Source organism: Symphodus melops (assembly GCF_947650265.1).
Source record: "Symphodus melops genome assembly, chromosome: 16".
NCBI lineage: Eukaryota > Metazoa > Chordata > Actinopteri > Labriformes > Labridae > Symphodus > Symphodus melops.
The window spans coordinates 13,187,830-13,203,792 of NC_136706.1; the positions used below are offsets into that span (position 1 = coordinate 13,187,830).

At 39.2% G+C, this 15,963-nt stretch overlaps 1 protein-coding gene across 1 annotated transcript in view; it reads right to left on the reverse strand.

Annotated features, from left to right (window-relative positions):
• Positions 1 to 15,963, reverse strand: part of LOC306836897 (matrix metalloproteinase-17-like) — a 77,814-nt gene that overhangs the window by 35,005 nt on the left and 26,846 nt on the right. The window contains exons 2-3 of the mRNA XM_079364265.1: positions 10,959 to 11,091; positions 10,656 to 10,791 (exon numbers count right to left, since the gene is read on the reverse strand). Of these exons, the coding sequence (XP_079220391.1) occupies positions 10,656 to 10,791; positions 10,959 to 11,091 (269 nt within the window). The remainder of the gene's footprint in view (positions 1 to 10,655; positions 10,792 to 10,958; positions 11,092 to 15,963) is intronic.

The following is a 15,963-nucleotide window of genomic DNA, read 5'->3' on the forward strand; positions in this document are numbered from 1 at the left end:
TAACAGAAATGTCACAAAAATGCCATAATGCCTCAACAGTTAAAACAAGCGACCCCAGCTGTGGGCCATTCACAATAAACATGTCGGTCACAATCGTTTATATGTGGCTTAAGTTTTCTCACTTAAAAGTATCTTTTCATAAAAAAAAGTCCCAATGTCATCCTCATCTCCTCTTTGTTGGGGCTGGCATCCTGAAAGCCAAGTTCCTGTTGAAAAAATAATTTGCTTGACGTTTGTTTTAACTTCTTGAATTCTTCATGATAAAGAACATCTCTGTAAGTACCGGTGACTCATCTCTCATCTCCCCGACTAAAGCTTCTTCGCCGCAGAATTTTCTTCTGCTCTCTTTACTAGTTTGGGATGTCTGGTCTTGCAGGAGGAATTTATAATGAGGGATTCAATTCTTAATTTTGTCTTTTGGTTCCTGGAATTAATCTTTTTTTTTTTTTTTTATAAATAAGATAACTAAAAGCAGCAGAATCCTCCACCGTTAGCTTTCCTCTCAAGAACAGCAGGAGGAGGATCACCAGTCTAGCTTTCTGATCACTGAGACTGGCACTGTGACCTTCTGATGACCCTGACAGGTTACCACGGGGAGAAGAAGAAAATGCTCACCCTCCGTAAACAACTCACGTTCTTATACATTTTCATTCTAATGGGCAAGGTTGTGCTGGATGGCTGACTGTGTGTGTCACATAGAAACAGAGTGCACTGTCACTGTAAGTAAATTTAGCATTCCAACAATTATATTTGGGCAATTGTCAGAAAAGAATCAATTTTGGTTAGCAAGCTGTTTAGCTTTTCTTTTTTTTTAAGTCTTCTTGTTATAAATGTCACATGATTATTTTATTTCAGAAGATCAAGCTGTACGTGTCACATCTGCAAGAGAAGCAAAACAAAACGAAACAACGTAACGAGAAAGAAAAAGGGGGACAAAATCAGAAAACAGAGAGATGCTTTAATGAGAGACGAAAAGAATGGAGTACAAAACAGTGACACAGACACTATGCTATTGCAGACAGATTTCTGACAACTCCCCACGGCTTTATCTTCCACATTTCTAACTTTAGTCAGAATCAGAATTTGCTCTCCACGAGAATGACGGGTCCTCAAGTATCAGCTTTCTGCAGGCTAGTACACTCAGAGGGATCAGTGATCACACAGACACGTTTCCATCTCTGACGAAGCATCTGATGTCGCCTTTTCTCTTACAAGCAAAAACAAAAAAAGTTTCTCATTACAATATGCTTTCTCTTTTTTTAATGGCTTTCGTTATAAGGTTTCAAGGCAGAACATGGCTGTCAGAATGAGAGAGAGAGAGATAGTTGCATGTGTGGGAGGGCAAAAATGAGGGGATTTTTTTTTTTTGTGGGAGCTGTTCTGTCGACTGTCAGTAGAAAATGATACATCGAGATTAAACGATCAGCATAAACCACAAATTGAAATGAGAGGGTTATGGCTACTAAATAATTCCGCCGGACATTCTTGCATTAAAGGCAACAGTCTTCATTGTCTTAGCTTTAGCTAAGATGTAAATGTAAACCATGAATCGAAATATAGATTGGGTGACTTTTCCTCAATATATCACACATAGTTTTTTTCTTAGCAGTTGAGTTGTTTTCTCTTGTCAGGCTGCATTGAATCATGACAAGCTCAAGATGGTTAGAAAAGCCTGTACAGTATGTAGCCTGAGAGACGAATCCCAGGGAAACAAACAGTCCTCACAGCACCTGCTGCTTCTTTCCTGCTGTGAGTGTGCAGTATATTATTTTAACATAGTCGAGGCTTGTGTCAGCCCAAAGACGCACGCCTGTGACGCCATGCTAACTCTGATCCTCTTAACAAAAGATAATCAGCCACTGCTGTACAAAACCATTCACCACTCCAATGTATACACTGTTATTTTCTACCTCACAACAAGCAAGTAGCAGGTTCCCTGTTTCTTCCACTGAATGTAACCTTTAAAGGTCGGAGAGTCCTCAAGTATACATGCAATTTGTATCTCCGGCCTGAGTAATTACTACCTTCCATTCATGTGTCAAAGAAACACACCGACCTGCACAAAGGTGTCTTCCGCACTCTGTAAGTAGGTATTTATTTATTCACATCCTGAAGCCAGCAGTTATTTCATTTTTTTATGGTTGTGCTGATTTCTAAATAGCAGGCTTCTAAAAACCTTCCAAGATGATCTGGAGCTGAAACTTCCTGTCATGGAAACAAAAGGGCGAGTACAAGCGCCTGATAGCGGCTCTGTAAACACCAACAGTCCTGTTTCATAACTATCCAAACGACAGAAGTGAGTACGAGGCGTGGGGATGAGCTAAAGGACGGTCTGCAACCCATCGTTTGTATTCACCTACAGATTAGGAAAAAAATGATTTGACAGACTTTGAAATGAGTCGGATGGGCGAAATGCTGATTAAGGTGGACTTAATTTTCTCTACCTATTTAATTCCACGGCACGATTTCAACTTTAATTTGACAAGTTCGTAGGAGCAAATTAGGCTTGCGTGTAGGTAAATGTGTGAAACTGCATGCAGGCTGCGTATGTTTGAGCTCAGGCTGATATGGAAAGACACAATCGTTTGCATTCACTCTCGCACACAGGCACACTCCCCTTCTACTTTCCACCTGCTTGAATTTTCATTTCAATGTCGTTCTTAGAGACCTTTGCATGGACAGAGGGATGATTCAGATGAAGACAGCAAAGGGGGAGTGGGGGGGGGGGGCAGTGAAAGAGGGAGAGAAAGAGGTGAAGAAAAACTCTAAGACTCTTTTGCTGTCCCCCGCCTTCAGCCTCTCAGCAGGCTTTTACCTCCCGTGGCTTCGCTCCTCCGCAGAGACATGAGCTGACATCAAAAGTGATGCTAAAAAGTACACGTACACACTGGGCGCACACAAAATATTATTCACCTCCTGTGCTCTGCCACCCTCTGCAGACATAAGCTGATTACCGTGAAAATTGAAAGCTCATACGCAGGATGTGATTCAGGTGCTCATATGCATTTTTAGCAGCACGAATGAAGTAACAGACACACTTAACTCCCCTTTAAAAGCAAGAAAATATTTTCCCCATGCGGTCTATTACAAAAACCTCCTTGTACAGCCATTATACACACACAGACGCTATGACATTCAGGCTAAAGATGAAAGACATTAAATTAAAAGGCTCTGCTTGAGTCCACTCCCTCTCCACAAATCCGTCTCCCCTCATTTCAGTCCAAGTCTCGCTTATCCCTCATTCCCTGTCTACCTGGACTATCACAGTAAACTCTGAGATAGTGATGTGAAACTTAAGAAAAATTGAATGGCTCTCTAATAACATAATACTCAATAAAGTTATTCTTATTCTTAAGGTTCCAACAAGCAATTTCACAGGTTGGTGGCCTCAAATGGCAGCAGAGAAATGAATGCTGACGACTTCAATAGCGAGGAATTATGACGCATAACTGCAATAAACTCGGCGGGCAGGAGTGCTTTGTGATACAGACACATCGGTAGATTTGTGAGCAACCACTAAATGCAAATCTCACAACACGAGATACAACAAATGTGCATCTTAGCCAGAAGAGTTTTAACACGCTCCTTTTCAAGATAATTAAAGTCGAGTCAAGGAGAATGAAGCTGCTTATTTTTTGGTTTAAACTTGTATTAAATTGTTTTGTACCTTAGACGTAATGTTTTAATTTGGATAACACTGAGGCAGGGTGGCATAACACTACACAGTTCCTGTTTGTATCTTTCAGATGGCACAGGGTTTATCTGTCTATTCTTCCCGTGCCTGAGTGCGTTTTCTCTAGATACTCTGGCTCCCTTCCCCAGTCCCTTTATGATTGTTTAATTTATCTGAGTTTGCCTGTCTTGTACTAAGCACATCATGTTAAGCCATGCATCTGATTTATTGCGACCTTATATAGGCTACAAGAGGCATCCTGGCTCAGGCCTGGTCAGTCCTGGAGCAGTATGAGTGCAGGCCAGAGGGGGAATGGGGAGGGGGGGGACAATCGTGTTTCGGCTCAGTACGGCACAACTGGGCCTGGTGTCAGTGCGCCACTTACTAGCATCAGTCCTTCTACTAACATCAATTGTTGTTTTGTCCTAAGTTGGCTGCTATAAAACCTTTCAGAACTAAAGGTTTCCCTGCAATTTGGGATTTTCTGTAAAGTAGAAAACCTCCAAAAACTCCTCATACAGATCAGGTATTCACAAAAGGATCTTAGCGCTAAAAGTAGCTCCTAACTGGCGAATTTAAGAGAATCAACATAAAAATAATGGGTGTGTCAGTCTTAAATTTACGACTCTGAATTGGTTTTTACTAAGGGCAATTCACAAAGTATTTTAGGCCTAAAAGTAGCTCCTAAATCTAGAGGAGCTTAAAAGTCCTCGAGAGGACTCCTAACTCACTAAGATCTATTCACAAAAAAATCCAAAATGGCTGCAGCGAGACTAAATGTTTTAGAGACAGTGGGAGACTGTGAATTAATGAAAAGATGTAGGCTAAATCGTTTGGGTATCAAACTTGTTGTTGATCTAGTGCGGAATGCAATTATGTCCCCGGCTGACGGCGCACCACTCTTAGTGATTTATCGTTAGTGTGAATAGGTCTCAGCAGCTTTGTAATTTACTTTTAAGAAAAAAGCCCTACGTAAAACGTTTCAGCGTGATTTAGGAGCCCTCCAGCTGTAAGATAAAAAGCTAGGTGAATACAGACCCGGAAGGCCAAATCTAACCAAATGCATTTTTTCCAGGTTTGCAAATATTAAAATAACTGCTAGAAGTTGATTAAATTATGAATATTAAATACAATATTTTCAACCACCATAGAAGTAGAGAATTTTAAAAAGGTTTTGGTATTCTGTGGTATGCCTGGTCATTACTGCAATAAGCTTTTTTTTTTTTGTTAAATACAGCTGTGGTGTTACATAACTTCCAACCACTGTGAGCCATCGCTATAATAAGTACTCTGATGGACCCCCTGCTGCTGAGTTATGACTATGGCTACATTTAATGCTGTCATTACGAGCCGCCTTCGACTTTGAATGCGGCTCTAATCACCCTCATTGGGCTTGGGAAAAGTCTATGCAGGTCACACAAAGCAAGGCTTTGAGCTTTAGGGTATGTAAATGTAATAATGTCACACTCCAGGGTGCACATAGAAAGACGATACTGCATGTGGACTGATAATGATTGGATTTTAATGGCTATGACGAATGTGATCATGTTTCTATGTTGCTCATTCTTCAACTCAGATGATTTTTTATGTGCAAGTTAAAAGACCTGAATGATAGATGATGAATTTGAATCCCTGTGTTTTGTCAGTAAAAATCATCAGGATGAGAAGATGCAGACAGAAGAAATGAAGTCTTGCATTTCATGTATGTTTCTTTTCTTTTTTCTCCTTTTCATTATCTTCATCCTCCCCCCCATCTTTTCCCTCCCCTGCTCAGCTTGCCTACCTATCCGTTTGAGTTATCAGCCAGGCTGCTAATGACTGCCAGGCTGTGTGCTGCGATAATGGCCTAACAATATGACATAATGAGCTAACAGTGGGCTGTTACACAACCATGCTCCATCATACTGGGCTGAGTGCAGTGCACTGTATGGGTTAATGTGTACGAGGAAGAAGAGGTACACAAGAGTTGAATTGAGGATTAAGAACTCAGAGTCTTTGACATAATGAAAAAAAATAATCTACTTATAAGTCAATTGAAGAAAAACACATTGCTTGAATCTAATTCCCCGAAATGAGTAGCCTCACATTTTGGGCACTTATCTTTTCCTTCCCTCTATGAAATAACTGACACTCACCACTCACCACCTACTCCACACATTTTCAGAATATAATGGTGTGATTGATGTGTGTGAACAGGCAGAAGAGAGTGTGAAGCACCAGTTAAACAGACTAAGTGGGCGAGTCAGCTTCTCCCTTTATGATGATCTAACATGACGATCTAATTAAATGATCGAAACAGACGAAGAGTGCAGAGCCTTGATTGATCAGGGATTGCCATAAAAAAAATCACATTTTTCAATGCTGGAGATACTTAAAAGTCCCCTGTTTCTGTTAATACCCATAGACACGTCGTTGTTTTATCCAAGCATCAGAATGCTTTCAAATTACTTTAAAGCCTTTTGATGCCAAGTCAGAACCTCGATACATACAGTATATAGGCGCTAATGTTATAGACTTCAAATCTTCTCTCGGTCATTCGCATGTTGCCACTTCCAAAAGAGCTGCATACCACTTTTTTATTAGTCAGAGGATGGTGATAAAAACACAATCATTTGACGACGTTGTTAGTACAAAAATCATCACATTGTTAAAACAGCAGTAAGAGCCCAACACAAACAGGTGGTCGATGTTGTGGGTTCAACAGAAATGAGAGTGTGAGTAAAATAAAAGGTATTATTCTGGACATATTGTATTAAATTTGTGTTTGATAATAAGTGGTTAAACTCTTAGCGATGGATTTAAATCCAAGAGTCTAATTCTTTATCTTTGTCTGGAGAGTTTTTCCATTTTCCATTTAAACAGTGAATCCATAAACAAAGATACACAACTGTTCCCTGAGATATATGTAGCTGTGTGAAAAAATATACTGACCCAACAATGAAATAACAGACTGAATAAATTCAGCTTCATCGGTTTGAGAATAGATCAACAAATAAATATTTGTAGGTAAACTTTGGCGTTAACAAGTTTAACACTCGGAACACAAAATGAACTCTGAGCAAGAGTGTAACATCCGTTCCAACTAAAAGTTCACTGCATTTTGCCTTTCGACCTTTTCTAGTTAGCACGACCTCCCTATGGACTATAAAAAACTCAACCCTTAATGTATGTGTTGACATCAGAATCAACACAACCTAAATATCAATCAATCAATATTGCAAATTTGACACGCATTTGTGCTTTATGGTTGTTATTACATGACCCACATTGGTGATGATTGGATTGTAAAACCCAATTAAAAAATAGAAATGTTTCTGAAAAGTAGTTTTTTTTTTATTATTGATTATTCTCACTTGTTGGAAAAATGTGTAGAATAGTTTGAGTGCTCTCAAGAAGAACTAAACTTGCAATGAAACTTTTTGATAGCAGAGTTTTTTCATATATATATTTTTTCAATTTAAAAGAAGACTGGTTGTTCATATCAGTGAAACAATATGTTGGCCCTGGATCCAACCATAGTGAGTCCTGACTCCTGACACAGTCCTTTCACATTGCTGGTCATCAGATACCATTCATAGTGATCTGAAATAAGATCACTATAATGCTGGATAGATGGATGGATGGATGGATGTACTTTATTGATCCAAAACTGGGGAATTGTGGGGTTACATCAGCAGAGTAAGAATCAATTCTTGACATGTCATCAAACACACACTATTAGCAACTAAAGATTTTATGAATACAAAGTAAAAAACATAAAAAATGTAAAAATGCTAAAGAATTAGAATAAATATATACATCCAGGATTTAACTTAACATTCCAACTAGTGAAAAATTAATGACAACATTTTGCAAGTTATGTTTCAGTGAATATGTGAGTCACCTCAGTGTCTAAAGCATATGGGTCCCCACTTATGTCTGATGATAAAAGAGGCACTGCAGTATTTGAGGTTTGACAGCAAGTTACTATGTGTGATATTTTCCTTTGTAGCATAATTATAGCAAGTATGTGTAAGGTAATGAATAATGCCTTCTGACTGTGAAGTAATCAAAATTGATATATTGATTTTACTTTTCTTTCATCGAGTTAATCTGCTGGATGAGGATGCTAACTTTTATTACATTAGTTCGATTGAATCTGCCCCATTAGCTGTTTTCCATATCATCTCCATGCTGTCAGCTCTGCTATCTGCACATATAATCTAATGATGCAGAACTCCATGAAACATGAGATGGTAAAACTACTACTGTCTAAACCAAGCAGTGAAGGATTCACTCTGCAAGTGCCATGACACCAGCTGAAAGAGACGGCAGCAGGAAGCACACCCAGAGAATTAAAGAGGAGTCCAATCTATGCAGAATATCAATGCTTTGTTATGGTGCTTTACGAAAAAGGAAAAAAAAAAGATCTGCACTATATGGAAATCTCTCCGGATCTGAAGGCTGCGCAGTGTTCTACAAATCCGAGTGCTGTGAATACAAAGGGGCTTTGCTGGACTGAAGACAAACCTGTCTTATTTTAGAGAGAAGCGGGCTGACAGGAGAGCTGTGTGTGATTGGCAGCAGTACAAAGAAAGAAAAAAAAGGAAAGTTAAGGCCCACCAGGAGGGATGCAATGCATACCTGTGTGTATGTGCATAGAGGATACACTGTGTGCGTGTGGTAGAATCTGTGGGTTGGAACTGTCTTTTTAAATTATGTATGTGCTCATATTCTTCACACACACATGCATACACCTACACTTGCGCACGCACACACACACACACACACACACACACACACACACACACACACACACACACACACACACACACACACACACACACACACACACACACACACACACACACACACACACACACACACACACACACACACACACACACACACACACACACACACACACACACACACACACACACACACAGTCAACAGACTCACAATAGTTGATTCAACCCTGATTGTTTATTCTTGTGTTTCACTAGGGGTGGGAATTGTAGGACTCATGATACAATACCGTACTTGGTCCATGATAACAATCATATCACAATATAAAGTGCAAACTGATCAAATCATCAATCATCAAAGAACTCGAAATTTCCCTCAAAAACGTTATAATAAGCCCCACCGCGAGGACTCGTAAAGTGGTGTCGTTGTGAGTCAAATTGCAAAGGGAAATCGGTTCGGAGTGTTCTGTAACAATGGAGGGACACAAGCTAGCTCCTTCACCATTAAAGGAATACTTCTTTTCACTAACTCTGCACTTGAACGCTGCCTTTGAAAAGTTTCTATCATAGTTGGCCTGCTGTTCCACAGCAGTAAATATCGATTCTAGCTGTGAGCCAGAGTTGTGGCAAAAAAAGGAACGAAACATCTAAACATCTGTAGAACGCTCTCAAAGCACTCCGGCAGTATTATCCACCGCTCTGCTATTGATCTCAATGTTGAGTGTATTATAAACAATCCTCTCGTTTCCAATAGATTATTTCATACACTAATTCTGGCGGAGCTTCCAAAAAGGAAAGCGGCATTGATGTAACAGCGTGGTCGCGCATAAAAAACAAAACTGATAAGACCTTGGATTGATCTGAACATAGATTGATCCTAGCATGAAGCAGATGGAGTTATTTATGTACTTATTTGACACTGTTGTCACTGAGTCCGTTACATCTTAAAAACAGGGTAGAAGGTAACCCTTGCACTTCAGCCACTCCACAAATGGCAGTTGTTGTTCTCAGATAAGCATCTTAGATGTTCAAAATATAATTCAGTGGACTCCTTCTCAAAGACAGGATCCAAAGAAAGTACTGCAGCACACAAAAAACTAAAGAAAAAAAAAATGTTCACAGCCACACAAAATACACTGAATTATATTTAAAGTTCATGATCAATTGGAGATCATGACAATTTCAGTGAAATAGTCCTTCAGTTGCAATACAACTGCAAAAAGCCTCTGAACTTTATGTCATATGTGTCATTATTTGGAGAGGTAGTTACAGCAACACAGAAATATTAGTGAGAATAAAAAAAAAATCTCCTTCCTTTTGAGTCTGGAACAAATGCAAAACCAGCCATCCACGAATATGAGACCAAAGAAAGTCAGGTCTTAGACCGAGGGTCACATTACGTTTGTCCTTCGCAGTGTCCACTCTCCCTTAATTACATTATTTCACAGTAATTGTGATAAAGTAAAATAAGTGGGTACATGTTGCCCTCTCAAGTATAGTGTTAACAATTAGCCCAGAAGAGTCTCTGCCAGATGAAGCTCACATGGATTCTATTTCAATTCAAAGCCTCTGAACTTGAAAAACAAAACTTTCTCCACTTCCTGTACCTTGATGCAATACTGATGACTCTCGTTTTTTTTTTTTTTGAAGAAGCAACTTCTTTATCACTTAAGGCAAAATGTTGTTCTTCAAATTTAATGAGCACTTGTTGTACATCCTCTGAGAAGACAGAAGTGTTTGTTGTTTATCAAATGTCTCTCTAATTAAGCTTGCCTCATTCACAAGATCCCCTCCTTAAAACTGATTTGGAGAGCAAAGGATTTTCCGGACTGGGGAAGAGTACTGTCATTACATCTATTAGAGGATGACAGCACAGATACTACTACCAATGCTGACTGTAAAGGTGTACCAGTGGCTAGCTTGCGCCCCCCCACCCCCCCTAGATTTTCTTTCTACTGTCCTGCCTCTTACAAAGCCATAGAGAAGCCCCCCCCCCCAAAAAATAAAAAACCCAGAAAACCCCAAAAACTGAATATGTTCACTTTTTTTAAACTTTTAGAATATTAATGTCCTGTGACTGAAGAAATCAATAAAACAGAAATTGATTCTTACCCTCTGAGGTAGTCTCTGAAATGATTCAACCAGGATTATTCTTGTTTAATTATGGATAAAAGCTGCAGAAGGGCAGCAAATTGTAGAATTCTACTCAAACCAACATGTCATGTTATTATTAATTCATAGTTTTTGTTTCCTACCTCCAGGATAGATGTCTCTTACTCCATTTGCTCAAAGGAGTCAGGCTTCGTTTCCTGCGGCCCATTGTCCCCTCTCCTTCAGACACATCTGGCAGAGAACATCTGGGTGTTTTCATAAGGCCTAGAGTGGCTTGGTCTGAAAAAAAAAAAAAAACCCAAAACAAATTAGTTGTGTCAGACACTGTTTCAATTCTGAGGCTAAAGGCTAAAAGTTCACATTGTTGCACTTTTTTTTCTCTTTATTTAGCCTGAATTTAGCAAAAGTACCAACTCTCCAATATGATTCCAGCAATTACCACATACCAAAGAGCCCGGTCTCCTTCAGCCCTCCAAACTTCTGCATGGCTTTGATTGCGTTGGTCAGGGCCTCCTTAGTCTGAAGCTGACCAGTCGCTGGGTCAGGGGGCGGGAGGTAGCCAAACTTGCTCAGCCAGTCCTGAAAAGGAAACAGAGGACACAGGGTTTAAGGGTCATGTCAGGCATTTCAAGGATGCAGAGAATCCTGGAGAGCAGTTAAACATTACTTACAAATGTCATAGTTCATTTCTCAGATTTTTGACTAGTTGGAATGTTTAAGTTAAATCCTAGTATACATATTATTCTTATTGCATTCTATATGCACTTTGTATTCTGTTATATTGTTTTTTCACAATTTCCCAGATTGGGATCAATAAAGTACATCCGTCCATCCTTCCATCCATCTGAAGCTGCTGAAAAGGTTGTTAAAGCCATAAAAGAATCGAATAATCTTAAATTTTGCACAAATCTTCGAACTTTCACCTGTCAAGTCAATAAAATGTATTTTAAGTAACCAGTCTGGTCAGCATTAATGTGTCCTCTCCACAATCTTTTACATCTCAGGGAAACTCTCACATAGGGCCAGATTTACTAAGATCTCAATTAAAGAGTACTAAATTGCGTGCTCACCGCAAAAGTTTGCACGTTTGGCTTGTGTGCGTTTTGCAGGTGATTTACTAAGAATATTTGTGTGAATGACGTCCGGTGCAAACCTTGTGGAGGCGGTAGTATTTTTGTCATAAAAGTACATAAAAAGAAAACAATAACAGTGAGGAATGTTGGGGTCATACGGAATAGGCTGAACTAAAAAGGTGAGTAACTGAAAACATTCATTATGTCTTCAATTAATAATGCGTTTTTGTTTCTTTTTTCAGCCGGGAGATAACTTGTAATTCATTGATTAACTCATTTGGAAAAATGCAGCCTGATTCACTACAGGTGCAAACTAAATCACAAGAAAATAATCTGAGTTTCCACGCAGTCACGCACTGCTTTAATCCTACAAGAAAATATTTAGATTGCACATTATTTACTGTATTGTCAGCTACCTAATTTAGAGAGCAGACAATAAGCAGACTTGTTTCAATATTTAAAATTATAAATAAAAGGATGTAGCATAAAGCTTCAGTCCCAGTGATGAATAAGTATCAAGGAGCCGCTGCTCGTAGTTTGCCACAGGAAAACAAGGTAAGAATATCAGAAATACAAGAGTAGGTTGGAAGCGTCTGAGCATTCGCTTCTTCCAGTCCTCATAGCTTCCATACTGTATACGGGTGTTTCTCCAACTAAACTAACTTTTTGCCCTGTGAACTTTTGGAAAAAAAACTTTGCCAAATCACACTAATCAAAGTCCCATAAGATGATCTAATATGCCGAGTTTTAAGATACAGGAGTGGTTGAGCTGCCATCAGAACAGAATTTGGTCATTTTTGAGAAATTGTCTAACCCTTAAGGAACAAATGTCATTTCCACCACATCTAAACAAAGGCATTTTGTATAAAAACTACACAACATATGACACCCCAAAATAAATAAACAACTTCATAACCAGTTTGGGAATTTTATACCATTTTGCAATTTTGATACATTTGCAATTTAAATTAATCAGATGTCACAAGGGTCAAATGGCTTAACGCACATTTATCTCAATATCAAATCTAATGTTGGATTATATAAATATTGTTTAGAAACAAATAAATTATAATATTACACTGAGTAGAGTATGATCAAACAAATTAGAGAAGTTTTTCCATGTATAATTACAACTTTTTGAATAGTTAAGAATAATGTGTTCCATGATGGAAACGACAGGGTGTTGTGGAAATGACAATTTATCTACATTGATGAAAAAACTCTTAATTTGAAAACAGTAAAAATATTTATTTTAAATATTTCCGTTGAAATGCAAAGTGTGAATAAATTAATAGGTTCAGGCAATAAAAGGGTAAAATCTGAATTTCATTAATCCATTGTAAAAGATTTTTAAAAACATTTCATTTACAATTTTGTATGAATTATTTCATAGAATTCATAAACAATACAAACATTTGAAACATTTTTGTTGAACTGTAACAAGACAAAACTAACAAACTGTGCTTTAAAAATTCAAAATATAGACAATGTTAATTTGTTGGAAGTAATAAATGCTACATCGTTCTCTCAGATGACCAGTTGTTGATTTATAGAAATCTAGCTGTACCTTGTACTTTTTGTGTCCTATTCTATAGATGATTATTTACAATTATGTGCCTGCATGTGTGATTGCGTGCGTGTGTGTAATGCACAGATGTTCAATCAAGGGTTTCAACCAATTTTTGCCAGACTTCAATCTCCATGTGACGTTTTGTCACTGGTAAAGGCTCAGGGATAAGGCCTATTACATCCACGGGTTGGTACCAGATGATGTCATCTCTTTGATTGCCAAAAGAATCGATTGTTACCTATGCGGCTCATTGTTTTAACAAGAGCACCGCTCTAACCATCAACATCTTGTATGATGCCCGGGTACATATCTCGATCGTAGTTGACCGCACACCACTGACCAATAAGCCCCTCGTGTAAGTCCAGAATTTTGTGCAGACCTAAATTGTGGGATGTGTCAGGATGCAATGTGCTGGTTGAGGGGCAAGTGCTTTCCAACGGTTGAAACAGCACTGTTTCTGGACTGAAGCATTTACAGGCATTAGGTGCTAAGCAGAAACAGCTCAGGATCCTCCATGACATTTGGCTTGGCTTTTCAGAGATGATCTGAAAAAAATTAAAATAAGTCTTTCATAGTATGAAATTACTATCAGAAATGTTATGTTGGGAGAGAACTGAAAACCATCACTTGATGAATTTTCATTATGCCACGAATTGTCTGCAGCTGAGATGGCACATGCACGTCCATTGCCTCAATGTCTGTCTCTGGCTCAACATAGAATAGCTCTATAGCGGATTTTTGCTGCTGAAGCTCCTCAAACAGCACTCGAGCGTTAGGTACGTCCTTCCCTCCAGCTATCAGGTCATCGCCTCTCCTTTTAACCACTGCTCCTATCCCATCAGCAGGGCCTTTTCCATGGCCAGCTTCCAGAAAGTTCCAAGTCACTTTCTTCCAGCCCATTTTGAATGGCATGTTGGTTAACAGGTAGAATTTTTTCTTGGAACGGTACTGTGTGGTTGGCCCATCACTGACAACATGCAAAACTGAAGCAGTGGGAAGCTGTTTCTTGAGGTACGTAAGGACTTTTGACAGATAGCAGAGGGGTCATGGCGAAAAGAGGAGCTGATAGAGCAGACTGAAATGAGACCTTTCTTGCTATAGGCCACACCAGTGTGAAGTGAGGCTTGTTTGTGTGAGTCCCCAAAATGAACTGCTTGGATTTCACTGCTGTATTTGCAAAGAAAGTTCTCTGCAAAGTCGATGTGGAGGACAATCTCATCGTCACTCACATTTTCCTTCAGACCACGAAGAACGGCGTACTGGTGTCTTATATTAAAGACATGTTTCCCCAACTTTTTCTTAAGACCTGTTAGAAAGTCTTCCATCAAGGTGTGTAGAGTACCATACACCTTCTCCTTGACAGTTAAGTGAGCTGTGAATTTCTCTTTTGTACCATCTTTCTTGTTCTTCTCTCTCTCTTCAGCCCTTGCCTTCCACTCATACCAAGATGTTTGGGTGCCTGAGTCAAAGGTTGAGGTTTCCAGCTCTTTAGATACACAAACGCTGCATTCCCAGTACATGCATTCTTTGGTGTAGTTTTTGCAACACAGAGAGACAATCAAATCTTCAATATTGCTGCTCTTAATGTGTACAGTCTGTGGAAACTTCCTACATTTTTGTTATTTGAGGGGTTTGACAACAAGCAGCTGTGAGTTAATTCTGAATAATTATCTCAGCGTCTTTATCTTTTGCTATTTCTCTTGAACTAAGTGTACTGAATGTCTCCGACATAAAGTCAAAGAATTTAATGACTTCAGTGATTTACAAGAGAAAGTTGATTCAGCAACAACCAAAGATGCATGAATAAAGGTTCATAGTGCAACTCCCTTTCCACTAAAAAGCAATGAGAAGGCTGCCAATCAAAGCTGCCCTGCTGACTGAGTTGATCCGATGGATGCATGCAAGCTGCATCTTGAGCTCTGCTATTTCGTCTTGCTTCCTTTCCCCTGATATTTCCTTTGTCTGTTTTTGTTCCTTCTTTCCTCCCTCTTCCCTTTGTCCAACTCAGATCAGCTAAAGCTGCCTCCTCTCTGCTCGTGATCTGACAGCCTATAAGAGTTGGCAGATTTTAAATAGGTTTTTGATCAGCACTCATGAGAGGTGAGTGACACAGATCGATTGCAAGGCAACCCTTCTGTAAAGACAACGCTGGCAAAATCCCATTAACTCCTCGCTTCAGCTCACCCAAAGCTGGCATTCGCCTCCTCATCCTTGGGATTGCCACTCCTGCAGAGGGCTTGGCAAAGGTTTGCAGGGAAATTAAATTGACCCTTAGCAACAACAGGCATGATGAGAAACAACAACAATTTCCTCAAAGAGTTTTTGCAATGTAACTGTAATGCCTGGAGTGAGCATGCTGGCTAAGGGATCTTAAAAAAAGAGTAAAAGTTAAATCGACTCTATGAATCAGCAGAGATTGTGATAACAGTGTTTGCAAAAAGTGCTCACACTGTTTCCAAAAGTTTGCCAATTAACAGTACCAATCCCTTTGTCACTGCAAACGGTAAATGGAGTGTCCTTTAGTAGACTTTGGTAACACTGACCAGTGTTGACTGAAGAGCAGAAGTCACATAATAGCAAAGATAGCATGGAGGGAATGCTACTTTCAAAATCAGGACAGTTTTCGAAAATTGCTTCTACAGTATGATCATTTTTCTTTTCGACAATTGGTACACGTTACATCTGACAAATACTCAGTGGTGGCGACAAACATTACAAATGACGATCCAGAAACGGTTATCTTGCCATGAATGATCTTGTTTGCTGTTGTGGGTCATGTGAAGGCATCACTTGTAATTTTTGTCTCTT